The sequence below is a fragment of the Nothoprocta perdicaria genome, unplaced genomic scaffold (genome assembly GCF_003342845.1).
Source record: "Nothoprocta perdicaria isolate Ctin4 unplaced genomic scaffold, notPer1 scaffold_252, whole genome shotgun sequence".
Classification (NCBI taxonomy): Eukaryota; Metazoa; Chordata; class Aves; order Tinamiformes; family Tinamidae; genus Nothoprocta; species Nothoprocta perdicaria.
Window position 1 is genome coordinate 79350 of NW_020455480.1, and position 18344 is coordinate 97693.

An 18344-nucleotide genomic window follows, 5' to 3' on the forward strand; every position below is an offset into this window, starting at 1 on the left:
GCCCGCCGGCCCCGCTTCGCGCGCCGCAGCTTTGCATCCAGCCGGACGCCGCCGCTGCGACGGATTTCCCCTCCCCCGGCGCTCAAGCACTTGTCTCTGCTCTGCAGACCGGGAGTCCGAAGCACTGAGGATAAGTGGCTTGTCCAAGGTGACTTCGGGAGCCGAGTCCGGGAGAGGACTCCGAAGTCCTGCCTCCAGCCCCCTGCCCTGCCTGCAGCAGCCGCTACCGTCACCAGAGCTTTCTTCTGTGAGCGCTGCGGCTGCGTCCTGCTTTGCCTTGCTCTGCGCTGCTGCTGCTGCGAGCAGGGACCGCTGCTACCTGCCTGCTAACGTGACCGGGGGAGCAGCCGTGGGGGAGCAAAGCGCTGCTTCAACACAGCCGCCGGCACGCCCGCCGACAGGTCCTTCTTTTTCCAGTCTCTTTCGTGAAACAACCGCTTGCATGCGCTTCTCCCCAGCTTGGGGACAAAATATCGTGCAGGGTCACTGCTTGGAGCATGACACTCGGACCCCTGCTGGGGACACCCACGTTGCCCTGGCTGTGCAGAGAAGGAAGGCAGCTGCAGCCATCCCCTCCCTGCCGCGGGTGCAGCCGGAGCTCGTTCCAAGCCCCTCGCTGGCCACTGCTTCTGTAGGTCGACCTCTTGCTAATGGGTGTAGAGGGCTGAAAAGCAAGGGGTGCCTTTGCAGCCCTTACCTCAGGGAATCTCCCGGGAGAGCCATTTTACAGGGTGTAGTTCTTCAGTGCATTTTAGAAGAGCTGGAGGTGCTAGAGGTGTGTAAGGGCCTGACTCCCTGCCGGATTTGGTGCTGTTCCCTGCTCTCCTTTGAGAGTCCTGCCTCCTAAATGCAGTGCCAGGTACTTCCAGCAAGGGAGGCTGGAATCGTGCTGCCAGGAGAGGCTCAGGGATACTGGGCAGCAGGATGCAAGACTGAGAACAGGGACTCTGCCTCACTGGTTGCTCTCGGGGGCCAGAAGCCTGGAGGTGGGAGGGGAGCGATTCTGTGCGGAGCTCTGTGGGCGAGTGCTTCCGAGATGCCTGTGCTCCCCTGGGGCTGCTGGGGGGCCTTGCCCCGCAGCGCTCGCTCGAGGGCAGGCTGGGGCCTGGGTGGCCCGGCCGCAGCAAACGTGCCTGGGCTCGGCTCTCGGCGGAGCGGAGCTGGCCAGCCCAGCAGCACTGCTTGTGCCCCAGTGCCCGTGCCGGCAGCTCACGCCGGCTTTCACAAGCCTTTGTGGGGCAGCATTTCCCTGGCAGGGGCTGCTCAGGTGGATCGCACAAGCGAGCGGAGGAGCTCAAAGCAGCACACCGGGGTGCGCAGGGCAGCAGCTATGGGCGTAAAGCAAGTCAGGGTGACAGCTGGTGCAGCAGGCTCAGGAAGGGATCTTCCGGACTCTCAATGTGTTTTCCTCTGTGCTTTATTTAGTGGTAACATATCGCTTCTGTCTTCCTGAGATCACAGTGTGACAGGAACAAAATGAGCCTCCGTTTGGCCCACACATGCAATTCAGATTATGCTCACGATGTTATAATGGTGGCAGACAGGATTAAAAGTGTTACAAGTTGCAAGGAGTCGTCTTTCCTGTAAGTAACTGTCCCCTGCAAGGGACCTGCCTGCTTGGCCACACCTGCCAAGCCGGCGTCCCCAGGAAGCAGCTCCCATCGCCTGCACGCTCTCCTGGCCCTGGAGTGCCCTCCCTGGCATGGGCACGGTGCTGGGCAGCTGCTAGAGACCTCTGTCTGCTGGGGAAGGCTCCCTCGCACCGAGTGCAGCCTCCCCAGCAGAGTGGGAGCGGCTTCTTTGCACAAAGTTAGGGCAGTGGCTCGCTGCAGTGCTTGCAATGCAGCAGTGCTTGCAATGCAGCACTGCAGCAGGGAGCGCGGCCCGCGTGCGAGCCGGCGGCGCGGCCGGGCCGGGCACGCCTGGGAGCACCAGCACGTGCAGCAGAACAGCTGAACAGCCGAGGCGCCTGCGGAGAAGCCGCCCGGAAGCACAGGACGCTTCCTCCGAGCTCAGGTGTCGGGGAGCTGCACGCTGGCTTCCAGGGAGCTGTGATCCTTGTGATTTTGGCTGTCTGGTGTCTTCTCTGAGAGAGCAGCCTTTCCTTCGGTACCCAAGGTTCTGGTGGGGAGGGCGAGGAGAGCGCTCGCACCCTGCATGAGACAGGACAGAGCAGTCGGAGCCCCAGCAAGGCAGAGCGCTGGGAAGGCATTGCAGTGCCGACGGGTTCCCGCGGTCCCTGGCCTGGGGAGCGGCAGCGGGATGCTCTGCTGCCTTGGCCACAAGGTGCAAGCAAGGCAGGGCTGCGCTCCGGAACTGCGCGTCGCTCCAAAGCAAAACATCTCTGTGCCCAGGAGGGGCATCGTGCAGACACTGCTGGCCCCGGTGCACAGCAAGGCAGCGCCCTTCCCCTGTGCAGGACCCGGCAGCTGCCACCCGTGCCCTTGGCTCTTGGAGCTGGGCTTGCGACTGCTCCTTCCATGTATTTTTCTCTGCTCTGCAAATGGGGAGGAGAGGAGCAGCAGAGCTGCCTTCTGCAGTTTGAAGGTCATCCGTCAACTACAGCGGGAGGCAAAGCTTTTTGCAAGGCAGACTTGCTGGGATGCTGCTCCTAGTGCTGCACAGCCTCTGTAAGGAGCCTGCTGCACCAGCTCGGCCTGAGCCCTTCGCTGGGGGCACAGTCCAAAGGGCGGCCGGCCAGCACAGCAATGCTAATTAGCATTTGACCTCGTGGCTCTAGGAACAGAGAGCTCTTCTTTGCTTCGGGCTTCCCCTTGCCAGCTTTAATGTTTAGCTGAGGCGCTGTAGATAACGTGCGGATCAGGGGCTTTCATTTGCATGCCTTCTCCTTGGTGAGACACGGCTCCCCTTGAATCCTCTCTGCCTCGCAGCGAGCCGGGCTCAGCTGCCTCCAGTCCTGTGGGAGCAGGGGCCCCTGCACCCACCGAGCTGCCCCGGAGGCGTGGGCTGCTCTGCTCCCCCCACCAGGCCCCGCGTGGGCCCATGGAGGAGGCGAGGGCCTTGCCTGCACGTCCCCTGCCAGCAAAGCACGTGCTCTTATTTGCAGGGCACTGCTATCTCCAGCGAGGCCCTCGTGCTCTCCCTGGCCGGAGCCGGGAGCAGGCCTGGGGAAGGACGGCTTGGGGCTCCCTGCCAGCATGCTGTCCTCAGGGTCTCCTCCCCGCTCCCCGCCAGGTTTGCACATCTCCATCGCCTTCGCCTTGGAGGTGTCTGTGGGCAAGACCAACACTGTGACGGCCCTGAATGGCTCCAACGTTCTGCTACCCTGCGTCTTCACCACCTGCATAGGCTTCCAGGACCTGGTCTTCACATGGTATTTCAACTCGACAGAGATGGTGGGTAGCTCTCTGAGCTTTCCTTCTGCTTTCCTGGCAAGTCCATGTGGATTTCCCCAGCGCAGAGCAGCACTTGCGTCCAGCTTCGGGGGACTGGACCCTGCAAACCGGGCACACTGTCCCCGTGCACACTTCTGCTTTTTGCAAAGCTGGTCTGGAGCTTTACCATTTTGCTGCTCCTGAGTCCAGCTATTTCTGTGCAATTCCTAGGTACCAACCCGCTTCGTTCCTCTTGCTCCTAAGTTGCCTGCATAGGAGCAGGTCTGCACTTTGGGAAGTCTTTGGCTCCTTTCTCCACTGCTGCTTGCTCTGAAATACTGTGTGGCTTTGCTTCCCTGGGGAATAGGGTGCTCTTAAGCCTATGCTTTGCTCTTTGCCATGCTCCTTACCATTGCTGCGTTGATCTGCTCTGCCCTGCTGATCTGTGGCTCTGATGCCCTCGGTGGCCCCTGGGACATGTGGCCGGTCCCGTTTGTGCAGTGGGGCAGGGCGAACACTCGAGCCTCTTCCTCACCTGGGGTGCCGGTGCTGACCCCGTCCATCTCTACAGATTTACCACGGCAAGATAAAGAGCAAGATGTCGGAGCCCTTCCTCGTGGGGCGCAACCCCCGCGTCGAGTTCGTGGGCTCCACAACCGGCAAGGAGAACAACATCTCCATCCTGCTGAACGAGGTGGACTTCAGCGACGCCGGGAAGTACACGTGCCACGTCAAGAACCCCAAGGAGAAGAACGCGCAGCACAGTGCCTCCATCTTCCTCACCGTGGTCCACAAGAGTGAGTGCCGCGAGGGGTGGCGGGGCCAGGGGCACATGAACCCGCGGGTTCCTCGCTGCAGCTGCGCCCCCGCGAGCAGTGCTGGCCTCGTCCCTCTGGCCTGCGGCATCCGTGCGGCGGGCGGTGAGCGGAGGGACCTCGTGCGGGCAGCTCGCCCCAGCTCCAAGCTGAGCCCCTCGCGGCCCTTTCCCCGGCAGTGGTGGAGACCGACAACACGGTGACGCTCATCATCGTGGGCGTCGTGGGCGGGCTCATCGGCCTGCTCATCCTCTTCATGCTGGTCAAGAAGGTTGTCCTCTTCATCATCAAGAAGACACAGGACAGGAAGTGAGTGGGGCTGGAGGCGGCGGGTTCAATCACTTCTCCAAAATAGCTACTGATAGGACAAGAGCAAATGTCCTCAAGTTGCAGCAGGGGAGATCCAGGTTAGATATTAGGAAAGATTTATACACGGAAAGAGTAGCCAAGCATTGGAGCAAGCTGCCCAAGGAAGTGGTGGAGTCCCCATCCCTGGTAGTGTTCAAAGAATGTGTAGATGAGGCACTCGGGGGCATGCTTTAACAGGCATGGTGATGAGGGGCTTCCAGTTGGGCTTGATGATCTTGAAAGTCTTTTCCAGCCGTCAGGATTCTGTGATTTTATAATTCTATGATTCCCCTCAGGAAGGAGTGCCTTGTCAGCTCCTCGGGGAACGACAACACCGAGAACGGCCTGGCCGGCTCCAAGGCGGACCAGAAAGTGGCCCCCAAGGCATGAAGGCCCGTGGCCCCCGGCTCCCCTTTTGCTTTCCTCCCAAACTACTGGCGCTTGAGACATGTTTCTATTACCCACGTGCCTGCAACCCGCACTGCTTCTCGGAGCCGACGTCAGTTCCCGTGGGACCCGGGCACTGCCGCTGGAGATGGCCCCGGTGCCCGCGGGCGGCTGCCTGCTCTGCTCCGACCGAGGCGAGAGGGAGCCGCGGGGCCGGGACGCGGGGTGCCCGGGCACAGCCCCGCGGGCAGCCCGGCGTGGCGCGGCCCGGGGGCCGGCGGGACGGCTGCGGCGGCCGGGCGGCCCGGTGCGCCCTGCTCGCGGTGGCCCGTGCCCTCTGCGTGATGCTGAGCGCTGGCAGGCAGCTCCCCTGGGCTTGGGGTGGTGCCGCTCTTCCTCGCGTGCCCCTCTTCTTGAAACTAGGCGCTCAGAGCAGTGACGCTGCCGTAGCCGAGCTGCCCGTTACGTGGATTTTCTTTCTTACACCCAACTCCCGCGGGGAAAAGGCAGCCTGTGTTTCCCTTTCACCCCAGGCAGCTGTGGCCCTGCGGCCACAGGGCACGGAGGGAGCGCGGCTGCATCCCGGCGAGAGCAGTGGGATCGGGCTGCTCCAGCCCGCTCCTGCCGCGGCCTGGCTGCGTGGCCTGGGGCAAGGCACCTTGCCTCGCCCTGCCTCAGTTTCCCCCCCTGTAAAATGGGGATAGTAACAGTGCTCTACCTCGCAGGGGATGCTGTGAGGCTTCCTTGGCTCGCTCTTGTCCCATGCTTTGAGGTCCTTGCAGGAGGACGTTGCAGGTGCAAAGCCAGAGGGTGTGCGGGGAGGACCCGTGTGCTGCTGCGGTTCAGGAGCACTGGAGCCCTGTGGGGAGTGCACGAGCAGGGCTTCTCGGGAACACTAGCCACTGTGCTTCAAAGGAGGGAGCTCACTGGCAGAAGGCAAGGCATGCAAGCACACCCGCATGCCCCGCTCTGCTGCTGGCCGTGTAGAGCCTCGCTGGGCTTCCAAGGAACTGGATGCATAAAGCACCACCCAGGGAGCGAGGTAGTTCTGCAAGGTGCCCGTGTGCTTTGGGGAGTGACTCGTTCCCTTCCTGGCTGCTGTTGTTGGCTACACGGCAGTGCCACCACGGTGGGGCTGCATGGTGCCCGCCGGCTTCCCTGGCTGCTAGGGAAGGGGAGGAGTGGGAGTCAGGCACCGGGATCCCGGTCTCGTCTCTGCCCTAGGCACCCGCAGGATCCTCTGGCAGATCGCTTGGCTCCCCAGGACTGCCCGTTCCCCGTGAGTCCCGCTGCCAAGAGGTGATCTGGAGGATCCCCCCAGACATCCTGTGAGCCCCCGGCCCATCCTTGGGGAAGACCTCCCAGGGGAGAGGACAGTGAGAAGAGGAGGGAGGTTTTGGGGGGCTTTTTGGTGTTTTTTTTTTTTTTTTTGGAAGAACTATTTTAAGCTGTCCTAACCTGCCAGCCTTTTTTAGACGGTATCTGGACCCAGCTCCACTTACCACAGGATATGCAATGCTGTACTATGCATGGATTATTCCTCTGGCTTGAAGGAAAGCAGTCCACATAAGCAGTTTTGGAGCTGTAACTGCAGGCATGCACGTGCAGGTGGTGCAGGCAGCACCGTGGGGAAGAAGGGGGTTGCTGCGGGGCCCGTGCTGGCCCTGGGGCTTCTTGCGCTGTGCCCTGGGGATGGCACTGCTGGACACGGGTGCTGTGCTGTGCTGTGCTGTGACCCACGCAGGTGTGCGTAGGTGCATAGACACGCATAGGAGATAGCTGCGAGCCCACGCAGGGTGTGTGCAACACGCTGTGTTACAACTTTAAACACATTTTGCACTGTAGAGTTTTAGCAAGCTTTGCCTTGAATGGAATAAAGATTATATTTACTAGAGAAATGCTCTCCAGCTTGGCTTTTTGGGAGTGCTCTCTGGGGCTTGCAGCCCCAGCGTGGGTGGCCAGCACCTTTCCCAAGGAAAAGAGAGTCTCCAGGTTGACTCCATTCCAGAGTCTCTGTCTTTCTGGAAACATTTGTGCCCCCTTCTCTTTCTTAGAAAAGCCCCTCTTTGTCCTCATTTTAAAAAAAGGCAAAGAGGAATAAACTGTGTCTCAGACTGCGTGAAAAAAACATATCCTTTCTTTTAGAGGGGGGTCTGCGCCAGCACAAGCATCGCCTCTCCGCGCGAAGGAGGACAGGGGCCGAATTGGGGCGAGCAGCAGCCTCGGCGCGCACGAGCCCGCCTGACGCAGCACGGCGGCCCGGGGCCATGAACTGCTCTCCGCTTCGGCAAGGCAGCTTGGGCCAGGCGACTTGCTCCGCGGGCTTGGTGCCGCTGCTCCGAGCTGCCCTCCCTTGCCGTGGCTGCCCTTGGACGTGCTAAGCCACAGCCTGCCCAGCGGGGTCACGAGCTTTGCAGGTCCTCAGCAGCTCCAGGTTGGTTTCCCAGCTGCTGCCAGGGCCGGGAGAGCCAAGTGCAGGAGGGCTGGGAAGTCGGGGATGGAGGGGACCTGGCCCGCAGGTCTCACAGCTCCGACTGGAGGGGCAGAGGAGGAGATGCCTGTGTTGGACAGCGCGCCTGCCTCCCAGCGCCCCGTGCCGCACGAGGCCGCGCACTGACCCTGCGCACGGTGTGGATCCAGTTGAGGTAGGCTCGCACGCTGGTGTAGACGCCGGGCGTGCTGGGCGTGCCGCAGCCCTGGCCCCAGCTGACGATGCCCACCACCTGCCAGCGGCCGTGCGAGTAGAGCAGGGGCCCGCCGCTGTCCCCCTGCGGAGCCGGGCAGCCTGAGCAGGCGGCAGCGCGCGCCCGGCGCCGAGCCGGCCCGGCGTGCGCGGCTGCTCTGCGGGCACCGTGGGCCCTGCTCACCTGGCACGTGTCCACGCCGCCCTGGGGCAGGCCCGCGCACAGCATCCTCGCCGTCACCTCGCCGTGGTAGGCGGCCCGGTTGCAGCTCTGGTTGTCTATGAGCATCACCTCCGCCTCCTGCAGGCTCTCGGACAACTTGCCTGTGTGCGGGGCGCCTGCTCAGCACCCGGACCCCTCTCTTCTCCCGTGCTGGGTGCACCGTGCTGGAGGAGGAGGAGGGTGGCCGGGGTGCTCGGCATGCCCTCGACGGCACTCACCATGCTCCTGCGTGTAACCCCAGCCCGTGACCCAGAGCGCGGTGCCGGCGCGCAGCTCCTCGTCGAAATAGGGCAGACAGATGGGCTTGCTGCTGCCTGCGGGGCAGAGCCGTGCTCTGAGCCTGGCTCCCTGTGCCCGGGCTCCTGGCCCGGCGGCCGAACCCCCGCTCACCGGAGAAGTGCAGCGGGGAGCGCAGCTTGACCAGCGCGATGTCATCATCCTTGGAAGGTGCGGACGTCGTCTGGGCCAGGAAGACCTTCTCCACGTCAAGGCTGGCGCTGCCCGAGAGCAGGTCGGAGCCGGCCTTCACGCGCCATCGCTGCACCAGGGGGTTGTTCCTGCACGGAGACGCGGTCCTCACTGCCCTCACCCAGCCCGCGGCAGCCCCACGGGGCCGGCGGCGGCGCCTCACGGCTCCGAGGCCTCACTTGAAGCAGTGCGCGGCAGTGAGGATCCAGCGGGCGTCGAGGATGCTGCCGCCGCAGATGTGCTCCTGGCGGTACCGCAGGCTCACCTGCCAGGGCCAGGCCTCGATGGGCGCTGGGCGCCCGCCCAGCACGCGCGGGGCCCGGCTGCTCTCGCCGCACGCCTCTGCCAGCCGCCGTGGAGCAGCACGTTAGCGCTGGCGGCCGCCGAGGGCCGCGCAGCGCCCTGCCCTCGCTGCTGCCCGCAGGGAGAGCCAGCGCGGTGCCGTCCTGGCGCCTTCCGCACCGCTTGCCCAGCGCCGGGCAGGCGCAGCTCTCGGCTTGCACGCGTTGCTGCCCGAGGTGCAGGGCGCGTGGCCCCCCCGCCCCGCGCCACGGTACTTACGGGAGCAGAGCAGCGAGACGGCGGAGCCCGAGAGACACTTCCTGCGGGAGGGACGGCGCTGCGTGAGCACGGKCTGCGCGCGCTGCGGCCGGCGCCGCTCGCTGGCGGCACCCTCACCTGCCTGCCTCGCGCACGCGGAGGCTGCCGGCGCTCAGCGCGACCTCGCGCAGGGGCAGCGCCTGCTCGCCGCCCGAGGCCACTGCGCGGAAGGCTGGGCGGCTGCAAGACACCGAGCAGAGGCACGGGCTCAGGGGCGGTCACCTGCACCTTTGGGACGGATAGCACCGTTTCCGCTCCAACCCCAGCTCCCAGGGGAGCAAGGATCCACCTGGGGCCAGTGATGCTGCCGCTGCAGACCAGAACCATCTTCTTGGCACCCAGCCCCTCATTTCTTAGGACTGGCACCTTATGCTAGAGGCTGTCAAGATTTCTCTGCTTTAATCAGCTGCAGCTAAGCTGGGCACTGCAAGCCAATGCCTCAGAGGAAAAGCCTGCCTCAGAGAGGTGCTCCAAGGAGGAGGTCTGCGAGGGATGCGCAGCCCTGGTGCCATGGATGGGCAGCACCAAGCCAGCACACCAACAGCCCAGGCAAAGCCATGCCAGTCTTCTAATGGGAGCAGCTCTGTGACCCACACCCTGCCTCCGTTGTAGGGGCTGCGGATGAAAAGCTGCGCTAGGCACAGAGCCAGCCCTGGGGCCATGCTGCTGGAGACGGGGGGCTGCTCTGGCATGGGGGGACCGKGAGTGGGGACTCAGCGCTGCAGCGCTTCAGGAAGCAGGGCAGCTAGCAGCCTCCTACCTGCTGTAGCCCATTTGCTCGCAAGCCGCCTTGGCCAGCGTGAGGTTGAAGTGGTCGTGGCAGACCCTGCACCAGGCTCCGGTGACGGTGTCCAGAACCTGCAGCGTGGATCTGTCCCTGGAGATGCGGACTGGAGCGAGAGGTGGCGTCAGCCCTGCCGGGGCCGGCGGAGGCTCTGCGTGGGGTTTGCAGCGCCCTGCACTCACCGGCCACCTGTGGCCCGTCGGGGACCCCCTGGGCGCAGCTGGCCTCGTCCTCGCCCTGCGCGCAGTCGGCCTGCCCGTCGCACACCTGCTCCAGCGGCAGCAGCCGCAGCGGCTGCTTGCAGAAGAAGTAGTAGTAGTCCAGGTAGACCTTGGCTGCAGGGGAACCGGGATCAGGGCTTGGTGGGGAGGGACCGAGCTGGTCCCGTCTGAGCCCAGCGATGGTGGGGGAGAGCAGCGGCCGTACTGAAGAAGCCGATGGCTATGAGGCTGGCGAGGCCGAGCACGGCCACCAGGATGGGGATGCCGATGCGCTTGAACCTCTGCAGTGCCGTGGAGGCCTTGGGACCTGCCCTGGCACCTGCAACCCAACGCAGAGGAGCGTGACTGAGCGGCACGGGGCTCGGTGTGGCCATGCTCCTGTCCCACTGGGCATTACCTGTGCCATTCAGCGGTCGCTCGGAGGCTTCGTCCTGCAAAACCAGAAGGGGAAACCCGAGTAAGGAGCAGAAAGAACAGGGGAAGAGCAGCCGGGAGCTGGGAGCTCGCCCCGCATGAACTCCTCACCGCACACGCGGCCGCAAGAGCAGAGCCCAGGTGAAGGCCCTATGGGGACGTGGAGCCTGGCACGTCCTTGCCGGAGCGTTTCCTGCAGAGCTGGGCCTTGCCAGAGCTGCGTGCGCACGCTGCCACCGACCGTGCAACGTCACGGCTCTCGCCCCGGGTGAGCCCGGCCGTGCCCTGCCCCAGGGCACCCCCTACGCCATTCAGGTAACTGGCTCTTGCTGTTACACAGTTCCTGTCTTTTTAATGTCACCGAGGCCTAAATGTTCACAAGGTTTACRCAGGAGCTGCTTGCTGGTGTGCCACGAAACACTGAGTTAAAGCACTGTGTCCCCCGGCCCACCACGGCACAGCTTGTGCTCCCTGACWGGCCTGAGCAGTGGCACAGCTGGCACGCTCTGGTGGCAGCACTGCTGCAGGTGGCTGCCCTAGCACTGCGGGAGCCTGCAGAGCCCCAGAGAAAGCAGCCCGGGGGAGCTCGGGGCCGAGGGAGGACGGGTAGAGCCACGGCGCTGCTAGGAGACACGGCAAACAGCTCCTGCCGTGACCGTCGCTGGAGCAGCAAAACGCGGCACTGCTGCCTCCTGATCCTGCCCCTGGCAGGTTGCAGCGGGACGGCACCACCACGCTGCTGCCAGAGAGCGTTCAGTGGCCGTTCGCCCGGCTTTGGGGGGATGCCGCACAACTCCCCCCCCAGGGTTTTGCAATCCTGCCTGGACCCTGCTGCTGAGAGCTGCTCCCTGGCTGTCTGCATGCTGCGAGCGCGCGGCTGTCCTTCTGAGGCCATGGCSGTGGCACATTAACACCGTGCTTGGAGGCTCCTTCCAGCCCTCAGCAAGGCCATTCCCTTTGCTGTAGCTTCTAGTCTCTACTGCGACAGGTAAGGATTGGCYTTTTTTGCAGGACATCTCTCCAGCATGAGCAGAGACAAATGCTACCAGAAACCCGCACATCCTGGAGCAAAAGCCAAGTGAGTTTGTGGTGTAGGAGCCTGTGCTCTTTGTGCTTTCATTCCTCTGCCTGCAGGAGCAGCCTGTTTCCTCCCTTGGCAGCAGAGGCTGGGCATGTTTGCACTGCTGCTCCGGGCGAGAGCCCAACCCTGCGCCGGGCGGCTGCGCTGGGGACGCTGGCAGCCGTGCAAGGGGCCACATGGAGCTCTGCAATGTGCCCCGCTCGCTGCCCACGTCCCCCGGCCGGCCTTGGGCCAGCTGCCCTCTTGTGTCGCCTCAGCTGGGGCTGGGCATGACCCGGCTAATGGGAGCCTAACGGTTCCCTGCGGGAACCGCGTGCCCTGCCCTGCCCTGCCGGCCGGCTCTTCCTACCAGCTCCTGCCCGCAGCAGCCGGGGCCGCCGCTGCTGCTCCTTTGCCGTTCCTTCTGCCCGCGATGTGCAGTGCATTCGCAGCTCGGCGCTGCCCCGCGCGCATTCCCCCTCTCCCTGCCAGCCACGCTCGGAGCCAAGCTGCGCAGGGTAAATCAAGCATGGCCGCAGCCATGCCAACCTCCGTGCCGCGCGCAAGCCCCATTTCCTTGGAAACTCCTAGCTGCCGTGACTAATGAGGCTGCCGTGCCCAGCCCGGGGAAGCGCGCGAGCCCCGCACCGGCGAAGKGGGAACGGGACGTCGCGGGGTGCCGGGGTGGGACGCTCCCCAGCAAAGCCCGGCCTTGGCGGCAGCAAGCTCTACGGTTACCAGCTGCACTGCGGTGGGGCTGGCTGCCTGCGCTGCTTCTTGAGCCCCAACGTTTGTCCCACTGGCACACGCAGGAGGTGAGTTAGGGGACCTGCGTGCTGGCAATGGGATAAAGAGGGGCATGACCTTCTGTGGAAGGGCTTTTGCCCTCGGCACAGAGCTGTGAGGGGGGCAGCTCCCTGCCTGCCTGCTTCCCCGTTGGAAAGCCGCAGCTTTGGACAGTGGGAGCACAAGGACGGGCAGGTGCTGTGCCCAGCAGGTGCGCAGCATCCGCCGGGACGGGCTGATGGCTCCTAGTCCSGCGGGTGCAGCTGAGCAGGCCCGGGGAGCAGCAGGTCTGGGATCCGGACGCTGCTCCTTGCCTGCTCTCTGCAGTCCCCCAGCAGACGCCGTCCCCAGCGGTGCCGCACAGAGGGGCCAGGCGGAGGGCAACTCACCATGCTGGCGCGGCTCCGAGTCCTCCGCAGCCCCTGGGATCGCGGGCGCTGCCCTCCGGCGCGCGGAGCCGTGGGTGCCCGGCGGCGCGGAGCCCGGGCAGGCGGCGCTCCCTGCTCCCTGTCCTGTGCCGCTCTGGCCCGGCCCTGCCTCGGCTGTAAAAGCACTGGGACAGGACCGCCCAAGCACTCCTTGAAACCCACAAGGGGAGTTGTGAAACAGGAATTATGATTTGTATTGTAATATAACACCAGTCTATCAGCAGTACCATCACCTGCTGTAATCTCCAGAGCATCTACCGCTGCCAAGTGACTCACTTGTGGAGCCACTGTCACAAAATAACTTRTCAGAAACGGAGTGACTGACAAGGTGACTTTTGCATGCTCCTTTCCCGACGGTAAGAGCAACCACAACTGTCCTGCTCTTGGCCCAGCTCTTCCGCATTGCACTGAGCTGTTTTCTGAAGCAGATTTTACTAGGTGGAGGAGGAAAGGGGAAGAGTTTACGCACGAGGTTACTGGGCCACCATGCTCCTGTCCCTCAGGTCACCTGGTCACTGCTTCTGAACCCAGGCGCACAAGGCAAGTTGGACACATGTCCCGGGGAAAAGAGGCGCTGTGTTCGCCCATGGGTGCTACCAGGCAGGATGGGTGCCCAGGTTTGCRCAGGGCTGCCCCACCAGCAACCCCRTGGCTTGGGGCACAGAGAGGCCCTTTGGATGCAGCTGGGCGCTGCGCGGCAGGAGCCTRGAGCCACAGGCAGCACTCGGAGGAGGCCGCGCTGACCTGCCGGCTCTGTGGGTGYGGGTGACGGGGACCGCCGGCGGCGGCGCGTGGGAGGAGGTGGCTGGGCGCGCTCCTGGCACCGGGCCGGCGCGGGGTCAGCGGGTGTGCGGCTGCGGGCGGCCCCGGCTGCCCTGGGCTAGAAAGCCCGGCCTTGGGCAGGACAGACGGCAGCGGAGGCTGTGTGACTAACTGCGTCCCTGCTCCTGTCGCTGAGGGCAGGGAAGAGCCGCCGCCGCGAGCCCCGGGCGCTGCACCAGCGCAGAGATCCCAGAGCTCCACATCCCYGCGGCTCCTGGCCCAGGACACCGCCACCCCTGTCCTTGCGTGCACTTGGAGTGCCAGCTGCTCCCTTGCAGAAGGGAGGGCAGCGCAGGGACTTCTGGCKTCTGCGCCCTTCTCTGCGGGTGAGGGATGCTCTCTCTGAGCAGGTGGGGATGTGCAGGTGCTGGAACGGGGCCGGATGCAGATGTCACAAGAAAAAGCAGATCACTTGAGCCAGGCAGAGTCCAGGGAGCTTCTCTGGAGCAAAGTGCAGCCTGTGCCTCTGCCAGCGCCCTGCAGCCCTTGGGTTCTGCCGGGTGCTGGGCCCGCTGCTAGGGCCCATGCAGGACAGAGCACAGTCCCCGTGCCCCTGGGGCAGGAGGTGGTGGYGAGCGCTCTTCCTGCTCCGAGGTGGCGCGGCGGCGTGGCGGGAGCGCCTCAGGTTTGCAGATGTTATGTCACGGCTGCGGGCGCCCCTGGGGCTCTGCTGCCTGGCGCGCGGCCGCGCGCGCCGCCCCGGGCGGCTGCCTCCAGTGCTCRGTGTGCCGCTGGCCACGTGGCTCCCGCAGCCCTCCGGGGTCAGGCCCAGGCCACGCTCGGCTCGCCCAAAGCTCTGCTCTGATTGTAATGCTTAGCCCTCTCTGCTCTCTTCCCCCGGCAGCCACGGAGCGCTTTCCCCCTTTCTGTCCTGTGCAGCTGGCGATTCCCCCCTGCATCCCCTGACCGCGCGCCTGGGGCTTTGAGATGATGCTTGAGCACAGTGGTAAGTACCTCGTGAAGCATGAGACACCCTCTCAACCTGGGTGCCACCCCCGGGGGGTCCTGGCACCCCTGCCCCTGGGCTCTCAGCACGGTGAGCTCGATCTCCGCAGGGCTGCGTGGTGCACAGGAGAGCAGCCAGCCACGGCCCCAAGGAGGCTGCTGCCAAGGGGGCTGCCCCTCGCCTGGGCAGCCAGGCCCGCCAGTGCTCCCGCTCTGCCCTGGGCGGGAACCAGTTGGGCGAGGAGCTTCCTGGCCCCGGCGGTGCCCGGGGCAGGGAGCAGACTGGGTCAAGAGGTGAGGAGGGGCCGAGTCGTGCGCCAGCCCCGCTGCGCCACGCGCTCTGTGTTGGGCTCCTTCCGCTGCCCGGGASCCTCCCACGGGAGGTAGTGCCCACGCCGCAGCACGGAGCTGGGGCGGGTATTCTGCTATTCCTATGTACCCAGGCACGTGTGTGTTGGCCTGGCGCCAGGCGGTGRGCCGTGCTGCCCCCGGCTCCGGGGCATGCCTGGCCCGGCTGAAGTGGGGTTTGGCATCCGCCCACGTGTGCTGCCCCCCACGACGGCCCATGGGAAAGGCAGGCAGGTCCCAGTCGCGCTGGGACACCGTGTGACGCGGAGGCGGCAGCGTCATGAGCACTGGGGCTTTGCCGCATCCCGGCAGGTCGAGCAAGTGCTGTGGGTTGCAGGAGGATTTGGCGCGTTGCTCACTGTGTAAACACTGTGACCACAGGGGAAATGTTCTCACTCCAGCGGCATCTGGCTAAATTTAGTTGCTGTTAGGTCATCCCTTTCCGCTGTCTCACTCGTGCGGCTGCGAGGCACGGCACCCTCGCCGTGTGCCGGCAGCTCGCCGCGGAGCCTCCGTGTGTGCCCGTGCGTGCAGGTGCGTGCAAGCCCTGCCGTCCCCTCGTGGGAGTGGAGACGGTGCCTGGTGATGCTCGTGCCGGGCGCTAGGGGAGCAGGAGCTGCAGCCTGTGCTGTGCACGGCGSTGGGCTCTGTGCCATGGGTGTCCCAGCACAGCAGCTCCCGCTCCGGCCGTGCTGCGCCGGCTGTGCTGGCTGCCTGTGGGGCTGCTGGGGGCAGCGGCCTGTGCTGGGCCTGCCGTGGGGCCCGGCAGCGCCTGCAGGACAGACCCGTGCTGCCGTGCGCAGCGCAGCCTCCCCGCGTCCCAGCGGCAGCCCTGCACACTGACAGAGCCTGCCTTGACACGCATGTCCTCTAGAGGGAACTGCCCGTCCAGGAAAGGCTCTGCGCCGCACGCAGGGACGCGCAGGGCAGAGCTGGCGCCGGGGCCCTGCCACAGGACCAGGGAAGGGTTCTGGGCTCTGCACAGGGGCATTTTGCACGGCGGCTAGGGGATGCCGCGGGCTTGTGCTGCTCCCCGCGCTGCGCACGGGCCTGGCAGCGGGACGCTCTTGCTGCCCCACAGCACTGGGTGGGGGTCACGGCATGCTGGCCCCTATCCCCTGCCCACCCTCCTCCCAACCACGTTTCGGGAGCATTAGGGTCTCTCTGTGGAGCCTGTGCCCGCTCTGCCTTGCAGGAGAGCCCAACAGCATGCTAGGGCTCGTGGTGGGCATCCTGCTGGCCCTGCTGGTCCTCCTGCTCTTCATCTACGCCTTTGTCCGCTGCTGCCAGAGGGGACAGTGCTGGCACCGTAAGTACGGGTGCACTGAGGGCCACGGGTGCGCAGGGATGTGGGGTGATCGCCTCCCTCCTTCTCCTGCGCAGGGACAGACTTTGTCTTCAACCTGTACCACATGCGGTGAGCGGGGCCGTGCGGGTGCAGGGGCAGCAGGCTGCGCAGCCTCRGTGCTTGCCCGGTGCGGGGCTGCGGCCGCAGCCGAGCGCGCCGCCCTGACGTGCCCGCTGTCCCGCAGCGGCCCGCGTGCGCTGCAGGTGGAGCTGGCGCCGCCGTTCACGGTGAGCGGCTCGCTGGGCGAGGCGCGCAGCRGCTACGTGCGCTTCCACGAGCCGGGGCTGTGAGCGGCAGCGGCGCAGGCAAGGCTGCGCCCGCGCCCCCCGCGCGGCCCAGGGCTGCGTGCCCCCTTGCCCTGCTCGTGGCACTCGCACGCTTTCCGCTGGGCACTCCCMAGGTTTCCCCTCCAAAGGGCCTTCCCCGCCACCCGGCTCTGCATGCTGYGGGGAATCGGGGGCTTTCCCAGCACGCTGCTTCTGTTTCCCAGCTTGCAGCCTTGGGTCCCCAGCCACAGCATGCTCCCTTCCCGTCCGGGGAAGGTCCATCACCCACGCGTGGGAGAAAGCCGCCTTTCCCTGCGTGCCACGGTGCCCCGGCGGCAGCCGGGGCCCACACAGCTGTGGGCCAGCTGCTGAGGAACTGGGGGCAGGAACAGCGGGAACTGGCTCGAAGGGTGGAAGCAAGGCACAGAAGTTGAGAGTTACTTTTGTGCAAGAAGGGAAAAGGCCATGGGGAAATGAGAGTGCCTCACACTTCCCTCTTGGTCACTTATCTGGGCACGCATGGGAATTTGTCCCCTCCACACCGCCGGGGAGAAATCCCCGGGGGAGCTCCTCTCTCCTTTCCGCAGCCTGTGTGAAGCCGCCCTGCTGCATCCAGGCTCGGCGCTGCTGCTGCGCCCGCGCCCTCGAGGCTCTTTGCACCTGCATGGCTTGCGACGTGCATGYGCACAGCACCCAGCTTGAGGTGCAAAGCGGAGGCTAAGGCAGCAGGGTGCTGCAGGAGCCCGCGATAACTGTGCGCCCCGTGTCGAGCTGAGTGCAAACGCCAGGAAGGGGAGAGCCCCGCGCTGCAGCGATGCTCCATGCACGCTGCGGGTCGCGAGAGCAAGAGCGTGGCGGCCCCGGCGCGCTCCGCTCACGGGGTGGCCAGCTGCGGCAAGCGGCACGCAGGAAGCGGCAGCGCCGACGTCAGCAGCGCGGAGCGGGAACGCTCAGCTCTGGTGACGCCGCGTTCGCAGGAAGTTTAAAAAAAGGCTCGCGCAGAGGCCCCAGCCCCCAAAACAAGAAAAGCCAAAACAGATAGTGGAAACGAAATGATGGATGGAGAGCTGCTTGGAGAGCCGGAAGCCAGCGTAGATCTCTGCATAAACCATTCCTGTCTGGAGTCCGCTCCGCCCGCGCCGCTGCGTGCCGAGCAGCGGCCCTGGTGACGCAGGGAGCGCAGTCGAGATGCAAGAAATGTCGTACCAGACACAACATAGGGGAACTTTGCAGGGCATCAGCAAGCACTCTCCTCACAGGGCTGATTCATGTTTTCACCTGAAATAGGGCTCCCCAGCTGGGTTTCCATTGATGCTTTCGCTGGGACTCTCCAGTGCTGAAGCTGCTATGAACCARAACGGATTCTGGAAAAACTCTGGTGGCCTGGAAAGACTCATAAGTCTTTCCTATTTTATTTTTGTTCTCATTTCGACAGCAAAAATATTGCCCCCAACAACAGAAAATGAGATACGTTCCAGCATTCCCCACAGGCCGTGCTGCTTCCTCTCCTGCCCCASGAGCCTGCGCCGGCTGCCTGAGCTGGGAGCTCTTTGTGCCCGGGGCACGTGGCAAAGGCAGCTGCAGGCTGCTCCCGGTTGTGGTGCTGCTGGCCCTGCAGCGCCGGCTGCTGCGTGGGACACTTGCTCGGCAAACCCCGTCCTTAGCTTCATGGGAAGCTGGAGGAGGGCTGCCTTGCGCTTGTAGATGTGAGTGTTCGTTCGCATGCGTGCGGCACAGCACCACTGCCTGTGCTTGGGGGAGAAGTCCATATGGAAGCATGGAAAGTGCAGCTCTTCCCTAGGGAAGGGCACACRGATGGATGGATGCATCTAATAAATAACACTGTCTCCTCAATGTATTTACAAGTTAAATAGAATAAATAAGGTGTCTATGCACAGCGGGCCGGGCCCCTGCAGGCTCCCTGAGCAGGACCGGCCGTGGGGGGCCGCGTGGGGTGAGGAAAGTCCCGAGGGATTTCAGGCGAGCTTTGGTGTCTGTGTTGTGAAAGGCTCCGCTGCAGGCACGTCAGGCGGAGGAGCCCACGCCGCGGCCGGGAAGGGGAA

The 18344-nt window shown here is 64.7% G+C and overlaps 2 protein-coding genes across 2 annotated transcripts in view; one reads left to right on the top strand and one right to left on the bottom strand.

Annotated features, from left to right (window-relative positions):
- SCN4B (sodium voltage-gated channel beta subunit 4) overlaps positions 1-5061 on the top strand; it is a 5583-nt gene extending 522 nt beyond the window's left edge. Inside the window, exons 2-6 of the mRNA XM_026040288.1 lie at positions 30-148; positions 3196-3356; positions 3907-4132; positions 4330-4459; positions 4795-5061. Coding sequence (XP_025896073.1) covers positions 30-148; positions 3196-3356; positions 3907-4132; positions 4330-4459; positions 4795-4888 — 730 coding nt within the window. The 3' untranslated portion in view covers positions 4889-5061. The remainder of the gene's footprint in view (positions 1-29; positions 149-3195; positions 3357-3906; positions 4133-4329; positions 4460-4794) is intronic.
- Positions 5062-5993: 932 nt separating this feature from the next.
- Positions 5994-12806, bottom strand: TMPRSS4 (transmembrane serine protease 4). The gene is made up of 13 exons (XM_026040289.1): positions 12780-12806; positions 10262-10295; positions 10070-10183; positions 9826-9978; positions 9620-9749; positions 8938-9039; positions 8821-8861; positions 8439-8601; positions 8182-8348; positions 8010-8105; positions 7753-7892; positions 7504-7653; positions 5994-6050 (listed from the first exon to the last, which is right to left on the bottom strand). Exons 1-13 carry the CDS (start codon positions 12804-12806, stop codon positions 5994-5996), a joined length of 1374 nt encoding a protein of 457 aa, XP_025896074.1.
- Positions 12807-18344: the final 5538 nt, after the last annotated feature.

Excerpts from the sequence above, each read along its gene's own strand:
- TMPRSS4 (XM_026040289.1), bottom strand. The coding sequence starts at position 12,806 with ATGCTCTGGAGATTACAGCAGGTGATG. Across the intron at positions 9,750-9,825 it reads CGACGGGCCACAGGTGGCCG|TCCGCATCTCCAGGGACAGA; the intron begins GTGAGTGCAGGG and ends CTCTCGCTCCAG. Across the intron at positions 7,654-7,752 it reads GCGGCGTGGACACGTGCCAG|GGGGACAGCGGCGGGCCCCT; the intron begins GTGAGCAGGGCC and ends CCGGCTCCGCAG.